Consider the following 21,652-nt stretch of genomic DNA (forward strand, 5'->3'; position numbering starts at 1 on the left):
TACCAAACCTTTTGTTCCCAATTTTTATGCTTCACCTTTGAGTAAGTAAGTAAACCAAAGGATCTTTTTGGCTAAATTTTTTTTCCCTCGGGCTCAATTTATTTCATGAAAAATGAATGATTTGAAAATTATTTTTTTAAATTGATTGTTTATATCGCTTGAAATAATTAGTCAATAAAAATTATTTTTCATTATCGATAACAACATATGTCTAATTATTTTTGTGGATGATGAAAATATTTTTCGTTTATTCATTTTTAAATTAATATAAATGATTATTTTTAGAAAAAAATTCAAATTATTTATTCTTCGTGAAATAAATGGAGCCTTGTTTTTTTTTTCCTTTAGTTTCCTCACAAGTTGTATTACCAAATAAAGTGCAAAAAAAAAAAAACTAGGGGCATAAAAAAGGGACCGCCGAAGCCGAAACCAAAACTAGAACCTAACCGAACCAACTAGAACAAAATTGGATCTTTCTAGTTTGGGTTTCCTTTTTTATTCTGGAAGGGTTTCACGTTATAAACCAAAACCGACCAGAAACACATTATTGATCCTATTTCGAAACCAAAACAATTAGAGTAAACAGTATCTTTTGACCAAAAAAAAAAACAGTATTTGCTAAACACATTTGCGAACAAAGAAAAGGAAACCCGATAGCCTGACTCAAATCGTTTTTCTTATTCGGGTTGTGTTCGGGTCAATTTACCACAACGTGTATGTATGTATGCAATAGCAATGGGGTACAGAATCGACCTAGCCCATTAAGGCCCAGCTAAACGTTGACCAAGTTGACAAAAAAAAAAAAGTTTACCAATGCTTCGTTTGTTTTGCGTAAAATAAATAATTTAAAATATATTTATTTAATAAAATGACCGTTTATATTACTTTTAAGGGTGAGAAATATTTTCATTCTCCACATAAATAATAGATATAAATTATTACCTATAATGAATATATTTTTCATGAACATATTATTTCAAGCGATATAAGCGATCATTTAAAAAAAAAATAATGTATTTTTTAAATCGTTTAATCTTTGTAAGACAAATGAATCATGTTGCTACAACGAAAAATGAAGGTGACCGATCGACCCATGAATTGTACCCTAAAGAAATGGCAACAAACTCTTCTTTCTCTTCTTTTTGTCTTGAAAATAGAAATCGAGGGCTTGATTGAGTGTGGATTTGAAAATTCACGAAAAAGTCTGTGGATTGATTGGAGGGTTTTTACTTTGGTGAGCGAATGAATAAAGCGCATTTCAACCTAAATTCCCGATCTAGGGGAACTGTCTCAACCTAAAAGAGACTTGGTTGGTGCAAAAAAGGAGTTAGTATCCATGGAAAGGCAAGATCATAGCATAGGTTTGAAAATTCATGAAAAAGCCTTCTTCTTCTTCTTCTTTTGTGACTTTTTTTGTATGAAAAAGACAGGCTTTTTTTTTATTATAAATTATAAAACAAAGTCAATTGCGGGCATTCGACCAAAAAAATAAAAGAAAAATGGCGGCCATCAGAAACGAAAATATCTTTGGCATGCGATAAGCCGCCTGGCCCCACGTCTCCGTCGTGGCAGGCGAGCTTCTAACTTTTTTTCAAGCCACTACCTTAATCATACTAATTAATATTTATCGTTAGTTAGTGTGTATAGAAAGTTCTAAATAGCTCAAAAGGCTGCTTGATTCGACTTTATTGATGGACAGGTTTTAACACAAAGCCTAAGTATATGACCCTCGTGTCAATTTAATTCTAAATTTTAAACCATATCAATTGAATCCTAAATTTCCCGACAACTTATCAATTTAGTTTATCTGATCATTTTTACTAAAAATCATTGACATAGATGCAAGTTGATTTGACAATTTTTTTTAGCTTTTTTAATTTTTTTTGTTACATTTTTTTTTTGTCTTTTTTATTCTTCTCTTTGTTTTTTTTTCTCCAACTATGAGTTGGCGATAGCCTCGCCCGGGGCCCTCGTTGCTGGCGAGGGTTGTCGGGCAAAGAAGAAAAGTGCGGAAAAATAAAAGCAAATAAAAAAAGGAAAATAAAAATAACAAACTAAGAAAATTTGGAAAAAATTAATAAAAATTGTTCATGTCAAGACCAATCGTGTCATGTAGAACGGTTGGTGTATCCATATCGGCGATGTCCAGCCAAAATTGACCCGAATGTGCTCAATTGGCAAAATTAAAAGTTTTATGACTAAATTGATAAAAGTGCAATAAATTTAATATTTTTTGGACAGTTTTTTTTCCGAATTTCCTCCTTGTATTTCATGTTATTGCCCCGTGTCGAGCTTGTGGGATATAAAAGGACGGCAGGCAATGCCATCAAATGTCATGGGCGGGCATGTGTCACGGGCCGACACTTTCTTGGCAACGGAATAGCCCACGCGGTACCTGTCGAGTCGTTCACGCCATGCCCACCTTTCTACCTCTTGTTGTCCCATAGAATAGTTAGGTGAGTAACTTTTCCTTAACGAATCTTAGCACGCTCGACTTAACACAAACATTCGTTAAATTGAGTAAGACAAGCAAATTACTTTAGGCACAATAATTAATTTCGACCTGCCATGACCTCATCGGGAGAGTAGCATCAGCTCCCAACCAGTTTGTACATGGGAGGCCAACCCCGTTTTCGGAGTTACTAAGGGTATTATATTGTTTCTAACCTAGAACTCCTAACATGAACCATACTGTGCCACTCCCACAAACCAATTGCATCTTCCCCTTGCACCCCTCAGTCACCACGACAACACTATCAACCTCCACTCACAAGGGTATACGAGTGTGGGAGGATTTGGGACATGGAACTTTCGATCCGTTGCATCGTACATTTGTTACGGATGGGAATACGAAACAACCGATTCGTGTCACATGGCTCAACGAGGAACGAAGGTTACGGAATAGAAAGGGCTGGGCAAGGGTGGACGAACTCCGATTAGATAAATTAGAGGGGTTGATCTCGTTAATCATTGCCCCCCGCCATAGGACATGCACTATGTTGTCAAATGAAGACATTACTCGGAGAGTGTTTTGGAACCGCTTATTAAACATGTCTAATGAGAAGATATCGTAAATTTCAAAATATTAGATATGCGTGTGACAAGGACAGTTAGCGTTCCGAGAGATGAGTCTCGAATCGAGTTCGTTTTTGCTCAATCTAAAAAGTGGTGTTCCGAATCGATTGATTTCGAGCGTATTCACAAGCTTTTTGTACATATAAACTCAACGGTACCGTAGTAGAATGCGTGCATTTTTGTGAACCGTTGGAACGGTGACGATGATATTGCTCTGCGAATATGAGTTCACGTATTTATTTGGAGTTAGGGCGTCTGATCAAATCTACTTAAAAGAGAAAATAAAATAACAAAAAGGCCCTTCGACTTCCAAGAAAGTAAGAGCTCCATCGGACTGGGAACCTTCTCCGCACGCGTTTAAAGAGGGTGGGGGGCCTTTCGCACGTGCGCACTATACTGGGGAATTGGGACGGTCTGCACGTGTCGGCTCATCCCCCCATGTCCTCTTCCAGGTGTTAACTACCCTCTCCCCCTCTCTCTCTCTCTTCTAAAACCCCTCTCAAGCCAAGACTCCTAAGCCATCGTTTCGAAACGACCCGAACCGCATCGGGCCGGGTCCAATCACCCGACTTGTTGATTGATGCATTTGGAGCACCGGAATCCGCCGCCATGGAGACCGAGATTCCAGTGAGCTTCCCCTACGTCGGGAGGAACTTCGCCGACCTGAGCGGCGCCAGCCTCGACTCCTCCTCCTCCTCCTCCTCCGCCTTCAGCGACTGCAACAGCGACGGATCCGGCGAGTTCCCCACCGCCTCCTCCCAGAGCCGCCGCCTCCTCATCGCCTGCGCCTCCGACGACTCCGACGACCTCATCCGCCAGCTCGTCGGCGACCTCGACTCCTGCAGCCTCGACGAGCAGAAGCAGGCCGCCCTCGAGATCAGGCTCCTCGCCAAGAACAAGCCCGAGAACCGCGTCCGCATCGCCCGAGCCGGCGCGATCAAGCCTCTCATCGCTCTCATCTCGTCCTCCGATTCTCAGGTAACTACGAGAAAGTATATCGTGGATCGGGTATTCGTTGTCCCTGACCGCGGCGAAGCAGAAGTTTTGAAGTTTAGTCGAATTGGTAACAGTTGGGTATAACCGTAATTAACTGTTGCATAAAATGCTCTGTTGTCTGCTCAGGTGCAAGAGTACGGAGTCACGGCCATTCTCAACCTCTCGCTCTGCGACGAGAACAAGGAGCTGATCGCGGCGTCCGGGGCGATAAAGCCGCTGGTGAAGGCCCTGAGGACGGGGACGCCGACGGCGAAGGAGAACGCGGCGTGCGCGCTGCTCCGCCTCTCGCAGATCGACGAGAACAAAGTGGCGATCGGGCGGTCCGGGGCGATCCCGCCACTAGTGAGCCTCCTGGAGAGCGGGGGGTCGCGGGGGAAGAAGGACGCGTCGACGGCGCTCTACTCGCTTTGCTCGGCGAAGGAGAACAAGGTGAGGGCGGTGCAGGCCGGGGCGATGAGGCCGCTGGTGGAGCTGATGGCGGACCTGGGGTCGAGCATGGTGGACAAGGCGGCGTACGTGGTGAGCACGCTGGTGGGGGTGGCGGAGGCGAGGGCGGCGCTGGTGGATGAGGGGGGGATACCCGTGCTGGTGGAGATGGTGGAGGTGGGGACGCAGAGGCAGAAGGAGATCGCGGTGGTGGTGCTGTGGCAGCTGTGCGAGGACAGCGTCAAGCACCGGACGATGGTGGCTCGGGAAGGGGCGATTCCGCCGCTCGTCGCGCTGTCGCAGTCCGGCACGAATCGCGGAAAGCAAAAGGTAAGACACACATACACACCTGACTGACTCGCTCCTCGGGGTCGGCGAGCACACGGCGAGTGACGTGGCGGGCGTGTTAGTGGTCTGTTTTTCTCGAGGGTGAACTGAGTCTTGCCACGTCAGTCGTCGTGTGGAATCTGCCCTTTTCTTTTTGACATTTCGTAATTTTCCTTTATTTTAGAATTTTCCCAAAACTCTGGTTTTTTTACGTCTTTAAAGTTAACTTTGGACACTGTCCGCTCACGAATATTCGTTGCTCGCCGGAGGGAGTAGGAGCATCACCGACCGTCGACGTAGGTTCCGTCCTAATTAAAAACTTAAGTCTTTCTTATGTCCATCCTTGTCCTCCTCCTCCTCCTTAGCTTCGACATGATGGGAGGACTCCGATGATAACGCGAGGCGACTAAGATTCGACGTCGAAATCGCGTCGCCGTGACCACATATAGCCCCCCCCTCCCTTTCCGGGGGCAAGATACTATCGGCTGCAGGACAGAGGATGTCAGGGCCAAAACAGTCTTTTTGACTGAAAGTCAGTTCGTGGGGCGCAATCCTATTCGTTTTCATCGCACGGCCTACGCCCCGATTGTCCCCTGTTCTTCTTCTGCTTTATGAAACGACTTCGTTGATTTTAGTTGTTGTAAAATAGGGGTTAAAATTGGTGGGTACTGATCATGGTGATTTGGTTTGGGGAAACGTGGACAGGCGGAGACACTGATACAGCTTCTACGGCAACCGAGATCCGGCGACGCCGCTGCCAGAACATCAGAGGTGTCAGACTGAGGGAGGGTGATGTCCCCCCACCAACCGCCACATGCCCACTGTATCTAATCCTTCCCCGACACAACACAAAAGAAAAAAATCATATGTACAAAAGAAAAAAAAAAAACTGTAAATTCGTGTGAGTTTTCGTCTTTTCTTCTCTTTTTTTTTTCCCTCCTCTCTCGTTGATTTGGGGAATCAAAACGACACTGTTTTGTTTTTGTTTTTGTTTTTGTGTTTTTTTTTTGTTCTCTATTTTGAGATGGAATGAGTGGATTTCTGATGTGTGATCTGCGTTTAGTACTGGACGACGTCACTTTGGATTTTCCGGCACTATATATATATATATATATATATATATATGTGTGTGTGTGTGTGTACCGAGAGGGAAAAGAAAAATAATAAAAAAAAGGATGGTGCCTAATCTATTACGTGTGCGCGTAATTTGGGGGGTTTGTTTAAGAGGGGCAAGAAAGGGTCTGCGAAAGGGAAGTTCCACCGGCCACATCTTTCAAAAGTCCCACCGGCGGGCAAAAAGGCGCGCGAGGGGGAGGGGATTGACTGGGATGGCCAAGTCGCGCGCGCGACTTTTCCCAAAGGCAAATAGCTTCCCCCGCCAGACCGGGGACCGCGTGGCGGGTTTTCATTGGTCGGCTCGTTTGCCCCCCCGTACGGTCTTTTGTTATCCATTTGTCGACATCCGCGGGGGGGCGTGGCTGGCTACTGGGCTGCTTCATTTGTCCAATTAATGCTTCGGCTTTTCCCATTACTTTCCCCTCGTCCCGTCGTGAGAAGGGGGCCCCTGTTTAACACAAAGGTGCGACATCGACTTCCCGTAATTGCTGCTGCAACTTAGTTAGAGGCTTTAGGTCCGTCGAAATTCGCTGCGCGGAACCAGTCTTCTTCGCTATCCTTACTCTCGGCCACACAAATATTCTTTCGACCCTCGGTCCCCCCATCTTTTTTCCTCTTTGCCCCCCCCTTTTCAGAGACCGTTAACTCACGCGTTTCGCGATATTTCGCCTAAACTCTTTGGTCATATTTAATAATCGGAACAAAAATCAAGATAGGATATTATTTTATCATATCCGGTATTTGGATTTCTGTTCCAGACGGAATAAAATGGGATACGAGAGAGATATGGCTTGGATAAAGTTACCATCCTATAAAGGAGGTGAAATAATGTGATTAGGATTTCCCTTCTGTTCATGTTGAAGAAACTATTTTTTCAAAACGACAAACTTCTTCCATAAGAAAATTGAAAATAATAATATTCGACGAAAAAAATATTAAAATGATGGTTAAATTTGAACTATATTTGAATTCTAATGTTAAAAGGAAACTCAAAATAACAAAAAAAAAATCATTTTAATTTATTCTAATTTTTATTTGTATATATAATTTCTTTCTACTTTATGATATATATATGTACATACCTAGTAACTATATCATTACGTATTTTAACTACACAGTGTAGTTTATTATATAATAATAATTTTATTAAGACATGATGGAAACGAATAAAAATAATGATAAAAAGAGATTTAAAATTAAAAATAAGTACAAGAAAATTAAGTAGAAGGATCTAGATGTTAAGCAAACGTGTTCAAACTTGAAAACGATCTTTCTAATTCTCGAAGAATGAGGGGCAATTAATTTTATTTTTAAAGGACCTATTGACGTCGCCAATTTTATAAGAGGATGAATATATAGTTGAACCTTGGAATGGCCGTGTGTTTTGATTTTAAAGATTGTAGACGATTGACTTGTTCACTAGTGCGATGTTGACACGGGGTTTGGTAATCCGAGAAGATTTTGAGCAACATCGGCCTTTATAGATATCTCGAGCTTCGAAAAATTCGTCGGTTTACTTGTAAATATCTATCATTCATAGGGAAGTGATGTTCCTCGCAGACCGCATCGCTCTAACGTTAACAAAATCCGGCGACGATTCACGCCGGAGTTGGTCATCTTGGATCGGAACCGAATTCAACGGGATCGTGTATGTGCTTTGCTACCAAGCTGCATATAATTTGGAAACCCCACTTTTGTTGGGTTGTATTGGCTGCCATTTAATATTCCGCAGGGACCTTAATTAAAGGCAACGAAACGAAGTAATAAGGTGGAGCGGAACCATGTGTACTACTAGTCCTCTGGAGGATCTTAATGGTCACTTAAGGTAAAATGAAACGTGCAGTTTGTGCTTAATGATGACTGCCCACCGAGTGATTTCTAGTGCTCCAAGTCCCACTTGGGACGGCGCCTCTCGAGATATTTCTGGATTTGACATGCTAAAGAATTCCTAGCGCTGTTTAACATGGGAAAGATTATAACAGTTGGAAAGTTCCGCACGATCGAGATTATAGGCGCGGGAGATTACAAGCATGTATAAAGAGCATGCCAATTGAGACTGCGCACAAATTGACGCGGAATCCGTTCATACACTATGTTAAAAAATCAAATCCAAAAGTTCAATCCAATAGGTAGAGGGAGACCACGTCTTTATAGAGAGTATTTGAATAGGAAGACCACGTCTATATAGAAAGTATTTGAATTTAGTGTACAGACGATGGGTGTGTTTGGTTCAACTTTTGGGGAAAGTCGATTAGATAATGGTTAATATCATGAAAAACATCAAACTAGTACACATATTTCAAATTTACCATAAGCTAATTTTTTGATCACCAAGAACCCCAAACCGACACACTCGTGATAAATTTAACATTTATTAGTTTTCATCAAATTTTACAATTGAATTGCTAAAATGGATAACATGACGGGTGTACTAATTTGAGGTTTCTATCCTTCGTTTGTCATAGCTGTACTAGTTTGAGATTTTTCACGGTATTAATCAAATTTAATGAAAACTAATGAAAGATAAATTTATCAAAAAAATTAGTTTGCGTAAATTATGTCACAAATGTACCAGTTTGGTATTTTTATAGTAAATTTGTTACATGTATATCGGTTTAGGGTTTTTCGTTGTATTAATCCTTTAAAAAAATGCATAGTTCTTTAGGTTAAAGGGGTTTTTCGAAATGATGGTAGTGTTTGGTAAATTGTAATTTTATAGTGTACTGAGAAACAACTATGATTTAAATAACATTTAGAAAAATCACTTGTCAAGTATTTCAAAAAAATATACTCAAAACTAGCAAAGGACTCAACACCTGTCGGCCTCCGGAGAGGCCAAATCCGGTTGCCGGCGAGCCATATCTGGTGTTGGTAGCCTCGCGTGAGGTCGCGTCTTCGGGGCCGCGCAACCCATACGACTATTGCCCGAGGTCCGAGGACCTCAAGTGTGGCTACCGGTGTTAGAACTAGCTCGTCGACACCACATTTGGCCTCTTCAAATTGTCGGCGGGCAGCCCGTATCCTCATTGTTAACATCGCATGAGGTAGGGACATTTTAAAAATTATGGAAGTTTCGCAATGGCAAAATTGGAAGGAAAAAATGTATTTGCATTTGGGAAATGCTCGAAGCTCGAAGCACCTTCGAACTTGCCTTGAGCCAAAGGGCTGTGAAGATGGAATTGCTTCTCCTAAAATCTCTTCAAAAATTTGTCGAACGCTATTTGTATTTGCCCAAAAGTTCTTAAAGAGCCAACTGTTGTGTTTAGTCGTCTTATTTTTAATCATGATTGGATTGGATAGGATATAATATGAAATTCAGGGATTTTGTCATATCTTATCAACTATTTGGTGAATTACAGTAATAAAGCCGGATATGTTCATATGCTATCATATTCATTGTTCCACATTTACGATATGTCGATGTAAATGGATCTGAAAATACATGAATGAAGATTACAAGAATCTCTCGTAATTGACTACCAAATCTAGTAAGAGAGAGAAAATATAATAATCTATTTTTGCGATTATGAAAAGTTTTGCTTCTCTCACTATTTTTGTTGAACTTCAACATGAACCACAAAGTTACAGAGGAGAAGGAATTTTGACTCTCTTTCTGTATTTATGGACTTTTTACACGAACCATAAAGCTAAGAAGGAAAAAAAAAAGTTTCGACTCTCTTTTCGTTTTCGTAGAGTTTTGTGATGGGCTAAAAAGCTACATATGAAAATGAGATGGAGATGCTAGTTTCTTTTATTTATTATTTTTTTGTCAAGGAACTTTAAAAAAGTTACTAAACACGTGTTTGTTTCAAGAAAAACTTCACGATAAAAGAAAATATTTTTTCCTTTTTCAGATTCGGGGTTTCATTTTCTTAACTTTAAGTGTGTGTTTTTCCTTTGATCGTAAATAATTTTCTGTTGACTGATCATTTTCAGTAAGCCAAGCGCATAAAAGCCCGAAAATTAACTCGTAAAAAAAAAAAATTCTTTCGCTCAAATAAACACGGATAAACACACCCTGCGTTCGGAACGATCGTGGAGCTATATTGCTTCTCAAAACTTTGACCAAGTCGACGTGGAGTCGTGAGTGGGCAGCACAGCACAGCTCAAGCTCCACCTAATCCTCGAAAATTATTCAAAACAGAAGAAGAAAAAGTCGGAGCCTCAACAACACGAGCGAGCAGCCACGGGGAGCAAGAAAGTCGACACGCAAAACCGCTTTCTTGTGCCATGGCAGTCATGAGATTGTAGTCATTATCGACAAAGCTTACGAAAGGCAGACTCGGTTTGCCTTCTGCTTTGTCGTCGTTCGTCCCCTTCGACCCTTTCGAAGTTTGTCCCCCTTTCTTGTTCGACGCATTCCAAAGTCAATAACGTGGAGGCGTCGGGGCTTCGAGATTTGCTTTCTTTGGCTGCGTGTGGAAAAATCAAGCGATTCTGTGGGTCTCTCGATCGAGACAAGCACTGTGATTTAAGATATCGAACCGACGGGTCGTGCGAATGAGGGATTGCCGGGTCTTCGATACATCTCCGATCTCACATCATCTGGATATGGATTGCTCAACCGGCGAATAAGTCTCGCGTAAGCTTAACTTGGTATGATGCGCTTTTTAAAAAGTGACAAGAGCGGGCAATATCTCAGTATTGCTCGGGTGGTGCTGTTCAGATATGTCATTAATCTAACATCTCCTAAATATGATTTGTCGTGCTACTAGATGAGTATTGCGGCTACCTCAGGGTGGACAATGTCGCTTTGGCGGCCCGATGGGGCTGGCTGCAACTATAGTCCAGTGTTGTCTTAACAATAGGAGAGGGAATAGGGACTGACAAGAACCCTAATCTCTAATGCACCTGAAACTTTGAGGAGACGAAGCGTGCAAATGAGAATAGAAAAGTTTCAAAAAAGTCATAAATTTGTTGCACTTGTGCTAATTGAGTCCTTAACTTTTCAATTGTACCAAGTGAGTCCTAAACCTGACTGAAAATTGCTAACATGGATGTTGGCAGTCCTATGTGACATAACCTGTACTAATGTAGACAAAGTTCACGTTTGAAATATTTTTTTCTTTTCATTCATTTTATTTTCTTTTCTTCCTTTGTGTTTTTTTTAATGTACAACTCTAGGCCAACGACCTCGCCAGTCAACCATCACCGGTCCACAGTTGGGAAAAAAAAGAAAGGAAAGAAAAGAATAAAAAAAATGAAAAAAAAAAAAAAAGTAATAACAATTAAGAGAAATAATTAAAAAATAAAATATTATCCACATCAATGCTAGTCATGTCACGTAAGACGGCCGACGTCCATATTAGCGATTTTTTTATCAAAATTCATCAGACCGAGTGCATTGACAAAACGTGAAAAAGCTTAGGACTAAAATGGCACAATTGAAGGGTTTAGCACTGAATTAGCACAAGTTCAATAGACTTTGAATTTTTTTTTATACTTTTTTCGAAATGAGAACCGTTTGGGCAATCAACGAAAAGGAAGTAAGAGGAGAGCCAATAGACTGGGGTCATAATAGTTTCGGTTTTGATCTCGCCTAACAACTAAATTGGGTAAATTACTCGAAGTAAAAGTTGATCCAACAGGCTGGAGATATATAGTTTCGTGGCGGCTTTCATACTGTCAATTTCCTTCGGCGCTGTGCTTTCCCTAGCAAGGAATTTCCCTTTGACCGAGCGACTCTTGTCATAATTCTCGAAGGGATGGATACTCGTGTCGGTTGCCCCGTGTTCATTCATTCTAGCAATCTAAGGAAAAGTGTTTTATTTCTGATTCGATTCTCTCGCCTGTTTGGGGAAAAATTTGCCCAAAAAGTTTCAAACCTATTGCAATTAGCCAATTCAGTCTTAAACTTTTAATTTGATCAATTGAGTCCATCTGGCTAATCTCGGTTGGAAACCGCTGACATAGACGCCAACCATCCTACGTGGCACGACAAGAATTGGCGTAGATAATTTTTAACAAAATTTTAATTTCTAAATTTGGTACTTTTTATTTTCCCTCTTTCTTCTCTATTTTTTCTCTAGCCGATGAGGGTCACTGGCGACCCTCGCCGGTCGCGAAGGACCTCCCCCTAGATCCGGCGAGGGCCTTCGCTCCCTCACTCCCAACCGGCAAAGTTGCGAAGCACTCGCCCGGGGCCATCGCGACCTCACCGGCCGCAATGGGGAGGCTATGATGGCCTTGCCAAGGGCCTTCGCGGCTGGCAATGGTTGTCGGCGACCCTCGCCAGCAAAGAAAAAGAACATAAACAAATGAAAAAAAAAGGAAAAAACTTTCAAAATCAAAAAATAAAGAACAAAAAGATTTATATCTATGTATAATTAAAAGTATCCACGCCAGCGCCGGCTATGCCGCGTAAGATGGTCGGCACAGCGGTCTCTGGCCGAATACTCAATTGGCAAAACGTGAAATAGTTTAGAACTCAATTGGCATAATTGAAAGATTTAAGACTGAATTGACAAAAGTACATGAGGTTTAGGACTTTTTGGACAAGTTTTCGGCATATTCTATTATTCTCAGTACGGGTAATGTGAAATTATGTAAACGGGATACAACGCAGCCTCCTTAAACCTCCTTGCAAAAAGTGCCTATGAAAGTGTTGAATCACGTGTTAATTAAAAACTAAGCAACCGACAAGACCCGTTCCTTCCTTGAGTAATCCTTTCACTTTCCGAGTACATTAAGTGCATCGGCAATGCCATGACTCGTTTGTAACGAGGAAAATCAGAAAAGTGACGAGATAGTATTTTTTAAATTGTTAGTCTTGGTCAATCACTTATAATTGAAGTTGAAGAGATATCATTGCAAGTTGCTTTAAGAAGTTCCGATTTTAACTTGGAAATTATGACTAAATTAAGGTGTGTATCATGATGTTCGTTTCAATAGTTGTCTCAAAACTGTGAAGTTGCTATTTTCATACGACGGAGAATATTTTGCTCAAGGAAAAAAGAGCAAATGGTAATGCTAATAATGCATATAAATTTTACTATTGAGATGAAATTTTCGCATCGATCCGATTTCATGTTCCAAGGTATGTAGTGTAGGTTCTAGATTTCGAAAATTGAAGAATCTATTCTAACGGATAGGTTCTAGCTAGATTCCACTATCTAGAACTTGGAACTTAGACCCTATATCTCAAAACAAATTTTTGTATTATTCTTGGTATATGTTTTCGTATGACCCTATAATATTCTATAGTATATGATGATGAGTGTATAATCTGGAGCCAAACAAATTTTTAAGTTTCAAGTTCCAAAAAATGATGAACCTGTTCCAACGGCTTGGATTTAGGTGCTAAATGTAATCTGTATGGAATATAAAATCGCTCACTTCTACTTCCCCTTAGCTATTGTAGTGTTCACTCTCATTTTACTTAACTAAAAAAAAAAAAGAAATTTGCGGGCTCTCGGGTATCCTGGAATCGACCCCAAAACCGGGGACATGATAGATCTCAAGTTCTAAAAAACGAGGAACCTGTTCAGACGGGTAGGTTCCAGGTTTTAGATGAAACTTGTAAGAAACCCGGATACACTCACCTCGGACGCCATACCAAGTTGAAAGTATTTACCTTATCATTTCTATGCCATACTTAAGATGTATTTGGTTGGCAGAAAACTCCATAGTGAAGAAAAATGCATTTTCAAGAAATTGTTTTTCGGGGAAATGATTAGTTTTCCTGTGTTTGATGATATATGACTGAAAACATTTTTCGGTGTTTGGATCTCATTAGAAAAATAATTTTAATTTCATGACTTTATTGAGGTAAAAAAATTAAATTTTCAAATGTGCAATTTCGTAAAGTGTTTTCATCTCTTTAGATTTAGGAATCACTTTCATAATTTTATGCATGAACATTCTATTGACCGGAAAGTGTTTTCAGTTGACCAGTCATTTTCGACGAACCGGATGGGTGAAAATCTGGAAAACACTTTTCCTAAAACAAACATACCCTTAATATGTAAGGTACTCTTAGAGATGAATATGTATATGAATTGGAAACATTAGTGATTAGAACAAGGAGTTTCCAAAGCAACAAAGAAATTCAAGATGAAAGTGTTTTCACTCGCTCTCCAAGATAACAATAAATTGTAATAAAGACTAAACTAGTGTGTTTCTCATATTTAGAGGTTTATGGGAACAATTGGCCAAATCAGTTATATCGATACGGGGCTATTAGGTGTATATTTTATACACATATTAAAGTAAGTAGTAAAAATAAAAAAGCATTTGTATGTTCCAAATCTAATTCTTATTTCTCTGACTTTTATTTTGCCTCTCTAGAAAGCATAAAAGTCGAATTCCACACCTATTATATTAACGTCTTCACCCCCGATCTCTTACCGGCAAAGTCCGCTAGCCCATTGAACGGTTCTCTTTTCTATGACATGTCGCTTTCATGAAACCCCCCTCCAAAAAAATAGTCTCCGTTGAACGCTTATTCTAACTATTGCAAGATTGCTATTTTGGAAACATCGTGTGATTGTTACGGAACAAAATTGCGATTACTGGTGGCTTCTCTTTTGGTTCTCACTATAGGTATAATCACGATCAACATCACGAGGCTTCCATCCAGTATATAATACCATCTCCACTTTTAACGATTTCTTGACATAACTCTTCTAGCTAAATTTGATCGGGAATAGCTGAAATGGACGTTCCCTGGTTTACATAACACAGCCAACCCTAATTTTTACGATTTTTTTTTTATAAAAGTTATGAATTACTTTGTTTGTATTTTTTTTTTTTAATTTCTCTTCATTCGTCAAAGGCTTCGACAATGGCAGGACGCCCTCGTCGGTCACAGGCAATCGCGATCAACTTCAACAATTGGAGGAGGTGTCGCTCTCGCTCTCTGCCATTACGAGCTTTGTTTCAGCGCCAATGGCGGTCAATTCGAGGATATAGACGTTCAGATACTTTCGACTCCGATTTTCCCCGATCACCGAGAGAATAGAATCCAAGCGACTGCAATCACTCTTTTGCAACAATGCTCGCGAAACTCTCGCAGTCTTCAAGCCTGCTCGACACCATTTCCAAAACCCTAATCACGAGCTTGAGCTCACTCACTCTCCTCTTCGACTTGTATCTGTTGAAGTCGAGCATCCTCGGCAGCGCGCTCGGAAAAAAATTAGATCCACGCGAGGAAATCGCAGTTCTCCTCTCAATTGCTCGCGAAGCGAAAGATCCTCGGCATTGGTACGCCGGTCAATCGTTTATATGAAAAATATTTGTTTCTTCGTAGGTAATGTCTATCTTTCTATGAACCGAAGGGATAAAATGAGACATTCTAATATTGGTTTCTTAGTAGGTAATGCCTAGATTTCTATGAAAAATAACTAATGCGTGCCAAATCCTGCCCTTCGAACTTCTAAGGAGTTGGCTCAACTCTTACGATTTTCCCCGAATTTTGGAAACCTCGACCCCTATCTCTAAAATAAGAGATTTCAAACAATAGAAACGATTATTTTATTGAAAAAAATAATTTATTTTTCGCGAAATAAATGAAGCGTTGAAAAATAATTTATTCTGCTCTTAATAATAGCATTACGAATAGACATTGCATCACATGTATCAAACCAGCTAGTAATAAAAGCCTCTCGATAGTCTATGTACACAGGCTTTGGATTTGGGCCGAAACAGGCTCTAAAGTCAAGTAAGGCTTTCCTAAGTTGGCTGGACAAAGTTTCGACACTATTCCAACTATTTCATCACCCTCTCAATTCGAACCAAATTGAACCAAATTCAATCCGACTTTGCAATATAGAAGATCTACGGTTTGATTTGTGAAATTGAATAGTTTTGTGGTTATTCGAATGGCTTAGTCTGATTTTGTCTTTATTTGGTCGAGAAATGCATGACTACTTAGAAGTCCGCAGAACATCCTAAAATCTCATTTTCCGGTTAAGCTTAAGCTTAAGCTTTTGACCTCCGTAAGTGACCCTGATCTAGAGCAGATCACGCGGCTGGTGGAATCTGTAACGTAGGACTTCTAGTTCCGGAGGTGTTTATTGTTGGATCTGCCTTCTTCTCGAATTGGACCAAGGTGATACAAACGAAACATTCTAAATCGTTGTTTCTTCGTAGGTAATGCCTCTCTTTCTACAAAAAATGACTACGCGTTCCATATTCTGCACTTCGGACTTCTAAGGAGTTGGCTTTAGGACCAAATCATTTGATTTGGACTATAATGTGTTCTTATCTCCTCACCATGTATCACCGGCGACGGGTCATACCACCACATCCTCGCGACTCGGTGAAGATTCAACAACCCTAGTTGGCGTCTAGGAGGGGCATGAGCAATCACGAGCCCTTCATTATCGTTTTACTGTCGTTTCCCTTGACCAGTGACAAACCGATTTCGACCCGCATTCGAAATAAATCCGAGTCCGAAAAAAAAAGCCCGAATAATCTAGCCATCCAAACCTAACTTAATTCAGGAACGAAAGATAAATCGAATGCAAAAGCGCACCTGATTTCGACATGTTCGAACCATAAAAAAAAAAAGTCGAATTTCTTAAACGCGTCGTTAGGAGTTCCTGATAATACGAACCGGTCAAGGCGAGCGAGAGTTAGCCCGATCCATGACTCGATTGGTAAGCCGGAAAATGGATATTTTAAGCTTTTCTAGGGTTGTGGAAAAGGTCCAAACAAATCCCGTGGTGGGGGTCGTGGGGGAGGATTCTGTAACCCTGTATGATAAGAGAAATTGAGAATCATATGGTCCACACATAAGGTGCATAGCAATAGCAATATAGCATCGGGATCTTATCAATATGACCCGTCTTTTCTCGGTGGATAAGAGCTGCTTTCCATATGAGCTACCCCTACCCCACACCTACAACAAATCTACATCTCCAGATGTGTATTTCTACCCAATACTCAACCTATACTCGTATACGTTGTAGGCCTTCAAATTAATACGCCGAAAAATGGTGACATCCGGACGATATGCCAATGCGTTACGAAATGTTTGCCGCCGTTAATCACATTGGGTTTCTTTTTCTTTTTTTATTATTAATTTTTGGCAAAATGATACAAATGGTTCGTGAACTTTGATTCAATCGCAATGTAGTCCCCGAACTTTTAATTTGACAAATACGATCCCCGATCTTTTGAAACTTGTTCAACTTAGTCTCTAAACTACGTAAATATGTTCAATATATTATTCCAAAAGTTTAGGGAGCGTACTGGTTAAACTAAAACTTCGTGGACCACATTGCGCATTGGAGTTAAAGTTTATGGACCATATTGGTCAAATTAAAAGTTCGGGGACTATATTGCGTGTTGGATCAAAGTTTATGGACTTACGTTTTTTGTTTTTTTTAGGGCCCAAAGTAGGAGTGTCAATTTATTAATTTTATAAATGGACGGCTAGAAATATCTCCGGCAAATGGACAGCTCAGAGGTGAGGGCCAGAGAATCTATCAGCCAAAAAGCCCATCAACTTGGTGGGCTCAACCTTCTTTTGTATATCAACAATCAAGACAAAATAAACACACGATTCTATCACAAACCGAAACTCTTCTTTAATATCCCCAAAAAAAGAAAAAGAAAAAAAAAAGGAAAAGGACGAGAGAAGGGACAGAAAGGTCGCGTCGTCACGTGATGGCCACGTGCGTAGACTTATCCTTTCTCTATATCAGCGTCCACAAGTTATTCGCCAGGTGTCAACGTCTCCAGACCCTCCTTATTTTTTTCTTCTTCTGAACTTATCCATGGGCCCCACGAAAACGGCATTAACTCGAGAAAACACACACAAAAAAAAAAAAAAAGAGTCAAAATAATGATAGTCTGCGATCGTTTGTTGGGTCACCGGAGGGCTCGCCGGAGGGCCTGCGCCAGCAGCGCCGGAGCGGAGAGGTGCGGCAAGTGCCCCTCGATGTTGAGCATCTCCACCGTGTTCCTCCCTCCGAGGTGGTTCTTGAGGTACGTCGCCACCGACGCGGGCACCGAGACGTCCTTCGCCGTCTGGACGATGCAGCAGGGGACGCGGACGAGGCCCAGCACCCCCCGCAGGTCGCTGTTGAACACGGTGCGACACGCGAACAGCGAGATGTCGGGCCTCATGTTGAAGAGCGTGCGGCTGAACTCCCGCACCGCCGCTGGGACGTCCGCCCCGACCGCCAGAGGTGCGAAGCCGTTCACCCACGCCTCGTAGTTCGCCTCCATCGCCGAGAACACCGTCTCGATCTCCCCTTGCTCGAACCCTCCGTGGTAGTCCCCGTCATTCAAGAACCTACCGAAAAAAATCCAGAAACACAAAACGCTCACCTCATAGGAAGACCATCTGGTCGGAAAGTTCAGACAACACAAAAGGGAAAGACAATTTGAGGGTACCGGCGCTTTACCTCGGGGATGCCCCGATGAGGATGAGTTTGGTGAAGAGTTCGGGGCGGCGGATGGACGCGAGGATGCCGACCATGGCGGAGAAGGAGTGGCCGACGAAGGCGCAGCGGTCGACGGAGAGGGCGTCGAGGATGTTGAGGAGGTCGTCGACGTAGGCGTCGAGGGAGGTGTAGCGGCGGAAGTCGAAGTAGTCGGGGTTGACGCTGCCGGCGCAGACGAGGTCGTAGAGGATGACGCGGTAGTGCGGGGTGAAGAAGGGGAGGATGCGCTGCCACGCCGACTGATCGGTGCCGAAGCCGTGCGCCAGCACCAGGAACCGCTCGCCGGATCCGACCACCCGCACGTTGAGCGCCTCCATGAGTATGTCGCCCATGACGACGGCGAAAACGAACAAAGATTTAAAAATAAAAAGGAAAACAAAAGCGTTTTTATATTTTATTTTATTTTTCTTTCCTTTTATTAATGGAGGAAAATCAAAGTAGATGAGAAAATAATGAATGTGGGGGGTGTGTCTAGAACTTGCTTGCTGTGCCCTAGTTTATGCATATCGCATTGTCCGTCTCCGGGCGTGCTTTGTTAGGTCGTATTTATATTGCTACGTGTGTCCGTGGTTTCCTTTCCTTTGCTTTCCATTTTTTATATATTTCGCCTTTCGCCTTCGGTGCCGCCAGTAAATGCTGTCGTGACAGGTGTCCGGTTTCGAGGGGGAAATTTCGGATTCCAAATCTTGATCCGAAGGCCCGCCCGCTCCGGCTTGACTTCTTGTCAATTTTTTTTGGGTCAGTGTGGAAAAGAAACCTCATGGGGACGCATTGAATCGAATCCCTTAGGGTATCCCTCATCCTACGTGACGAGGTATCGCTGTCGGAAACCACGTGACGCGATTCTTTTGCCAAGGTTAATGCGCGACTCCCTTCGCCGTTTTGGCCCTAAGCCAGATAAATCTAATTTGCACCGACAGCCTCGTTCCATTGCTGTGCGTTCTCTCGATGCTCGCATTTTTTAAACTTCGCAATGTTTCTGAAAGTCGGTATGGAATAAAAGTCCAACTCCAGAAGCCACGAGAAAACGGGAAATAGAAAAGACCGGGCCATTCCGGGCAGCCATTGCTTGTTTAGGATAATGATGTGAATGCGCCCCGTGCGAATCTTGTCCCTAATTGCTTTTTTCCCCCCTGCCATTTCTTTGGGGACTTTTAAGGGAATTTTTTTTTTTTTCAAGAACCAAAAGCAGTCATTGAAGCTTCCACTTTGATGACTGAGAAGTAGGAGCGTGGAAAAAAAAAACCCTAAAGTGGGATGGATGGAATGGACGAGCATGGTCTCGAGCAAAAGCAAGGCATCCAATAAGACAGACTTCCCTTTGCTTCCGACATCAACTAAGCTCCGTGACTAGGATCAGCATTCCGAGACGCCTTTTGATCCCGGTGATTAGCTTATAATTGAAGGCCGACATTATCTCCATTAACAGAGGATTAAGACACGGGGCACTACTTTTTGGGGGCGGACCATAATTGGATCTCCTTCTTTACATGTTGATCACGCAAGTTAATGGAGCAGCCACATGTGGGAACGTTTCTCTTTCCGAAAAGGGACTCGGGGAAACACGACCCGCCATTCAAAAACATGCACGCAAACGCAAGGTTAGGGTTAGCTTTCCTTTTGTTTTGTGGGTCTTTCCTTTATTGCCTAGCAATTCTAGATGCTGCAGCATCATTCCTGTCTAGAGGTGAGGAAAGATGCCCGGTAGAATTCCAAAGTCAGGTTGGGCGATTCGGTTTCAAGCCGCGGTTTTGAAAATTCGGACCCCCCCGTCGGTCCAAAGAGCAAAATGTGACGACCCGTCGTTAGATCCAGAGGCTCATGGCAACGTCTCGACTAGGTTTCTTTTCATCCGTGGTCTCTTTTCTCGCCCCCCAAAATGCAACGATAGACCTTGCCTGTTAACGATCTAACATTCGTCATGATTCACCGTCTATAAGGTGGTGTATAGATAGCCGAAAACAGAAAAAAAGTAGGCTCGTTCTTGAAATAATCCTCGCTATATAATGCATCCACACAAATTAAAGAACTTATGCTAGACAATTGACTTATCCAACAGCAAACCCTTTTTGTTCGATGCAACGCAAACCCGTTTTGTTCGATGCAATGAATTGCAGTCCACATCTACAGCAGTAACTACATATTTCCATCAATTCGAAAAGTGGAAAAATGAAGAAGCATATCATACCGAGAAAAATCACATAACATGAGAAGTATATTTGAATAAGGTAGGGGTAGGGTCGGGCCGGGGTATCGGATGCAGAATGGGAATAGTTCAAATCCCAGAAAGGAAAAGGAGGAAATATACTTCCACATTGCATCTTATTTTTGCAACCTCCACTGGTCCATCTTTCTCTGTTTGCCGCATCCAAGTTAGCTCATTGGCTGCACAATTGACCAAATTCTCTCCTCTCTCCATCGCCACTCTTTTCCTTCTCTGCCCTGCATTTTCTGGCGTCGCCACTAGGAGAAACTCATGCCTAAAAAACTCTTGCAATCAAAGTACGACTTGATTGAAACTCGTGTCGAAAAGCCCTCCAAACGACAACAAAGAGGGAAGTTTTGATAATCAAAAGTCAGATTTTGTTGGCTCGGACGCCATGTTAAGCGAAACACACGACCGATCGATTATTTCTTCGAATAATGGCGGGTCGCGTTCAATGTGTTATTAATAAGAGAGGCACCCGTGTAATTAACTAGAGAGAGAACAATCCGGGCGGGGGGCATATCCAGGACCAGAGAAAGTGACGCATGCGAGAAGCACACCAGACAAAGTGGGCATCATACACAGCGCCAACCCCAATTCATCGTTTCAGTTGGGGAAGAAACACCAGCATGCACGCTAATATAGCCCTAGGGTTTCATCTTCCTCTTCTTCTTTTTCCTCATTTCCATCGATTTATATTATAAGATAAGGTCATGTGAGGACACAAATTTCAGAAAGTTTCAGATAAGTTAGCCAAAGATTGGGCCCCTTCTCTCGACACTGGCATATCGTGAAAACAGCGACTTGAGAGGGAGGCTATGACTATAATTTTGTGTGTGCGGGAAGGGGGGTGTTGCAAACCCTAGGGGTGGAGTGGAGGCAAGTTCCAATGAAGTCAGAATTGGCATGATGAGTCACGAGGCTTATCTTATCCATTTACCTTTTCTCTTCTTTCCCCTTTGCTTTGTTTCTGGCTTTAAGCATCTTCTTTAGACATAGGTTCGACCTCGTCTAGGTAGCGAAGGCGAGAGAAACAATTTGTTTAATTGTAAGCATTGTCGTCTAGAAGAAGGGTTGCTCTGTGGCAATGCATGCGCATTGGAAAAAATAATGG

The 21,652-nt window shown here is 42.1% G+C and overlaps 2 protein-coding genes across 3 annotated transcripts; one reads left to right on the forward strand and one right to left on the reverse strand.

Moving 5' to 3' along the window:
- Nucleotides 1-1,991: 1,991 nt before the first annotated feature.
- Nucleotides 1,992-18,761, reverse strand: LOC115746370 (probable strigolactone esterase DAD2). 2 transcript variants are annotated; one of them, XM_048275294.1, is made up of 3 exons: nt 18,294-18,761; nt 17,709-18,181; nt 1,992-2,007 (listed from the first exon to the last, which is right to left on the reverse strand). In XM_048275294.1, exons 1-2 carry the CDS (start codon nt 18,662-18,664, stop codon nt 17,755-17,757), a joined length of 798 nt encoding a protein of 265 aa, XP_048131251.1. In that variant the 5' UTR covers nt 18,665-18,761; the 3' UTR covers nt 1,992-2,007; nt 17,709-17,754. The 2 variants fall into 2 exon arrangements, with proteins under 2 accessions (XP_048131251.1, XP_030537965.1); XM_030682105.2 differs by lacking the exon at nt 1,992-2,007 and having other exon boundaries at nt 17,471-18,181; nt 18,294-18,759.
- LOC115746368 (U-box domain-containing protein 4) lies at nt 3,578-5,665 on the forward strand. The gene is made up of 3 exons (XM_030682104.1): nt 3,578-4,053; nt 4,198-4,827; nt 5,530-5,665. Exons 1-3 carry the CDS (start codon nt 3,685-3,687, stop codon nt 5,605-5,607), a joined length of 1,077 nt encoding a protein of 358 aa, XP_030537964.1. The 5' UTR covers nt 3,578-3,684; the 3' UTR covers nt 5,608-5,665.
- Nucleotides 18,762-21,652: the final 2,891 nt, after the last annotated feature.

Source organism: Rhodamnia argentea, chromosome 2 (genome assembly GCF_020921035.1).
Source record: "Rhodamnia argentea isolate NSW1041297 chromosome 2, ASM2092103v1, whole genome shotgun sequence".
In the NCBI taxonomy this organism is placed as follows: Eukaryota; Viridiplantae; Streptophyta; class Magnoliopsida; order Myrtales; family Myrtaceae; genus Rhodamnia; species Rhodamnia argentea.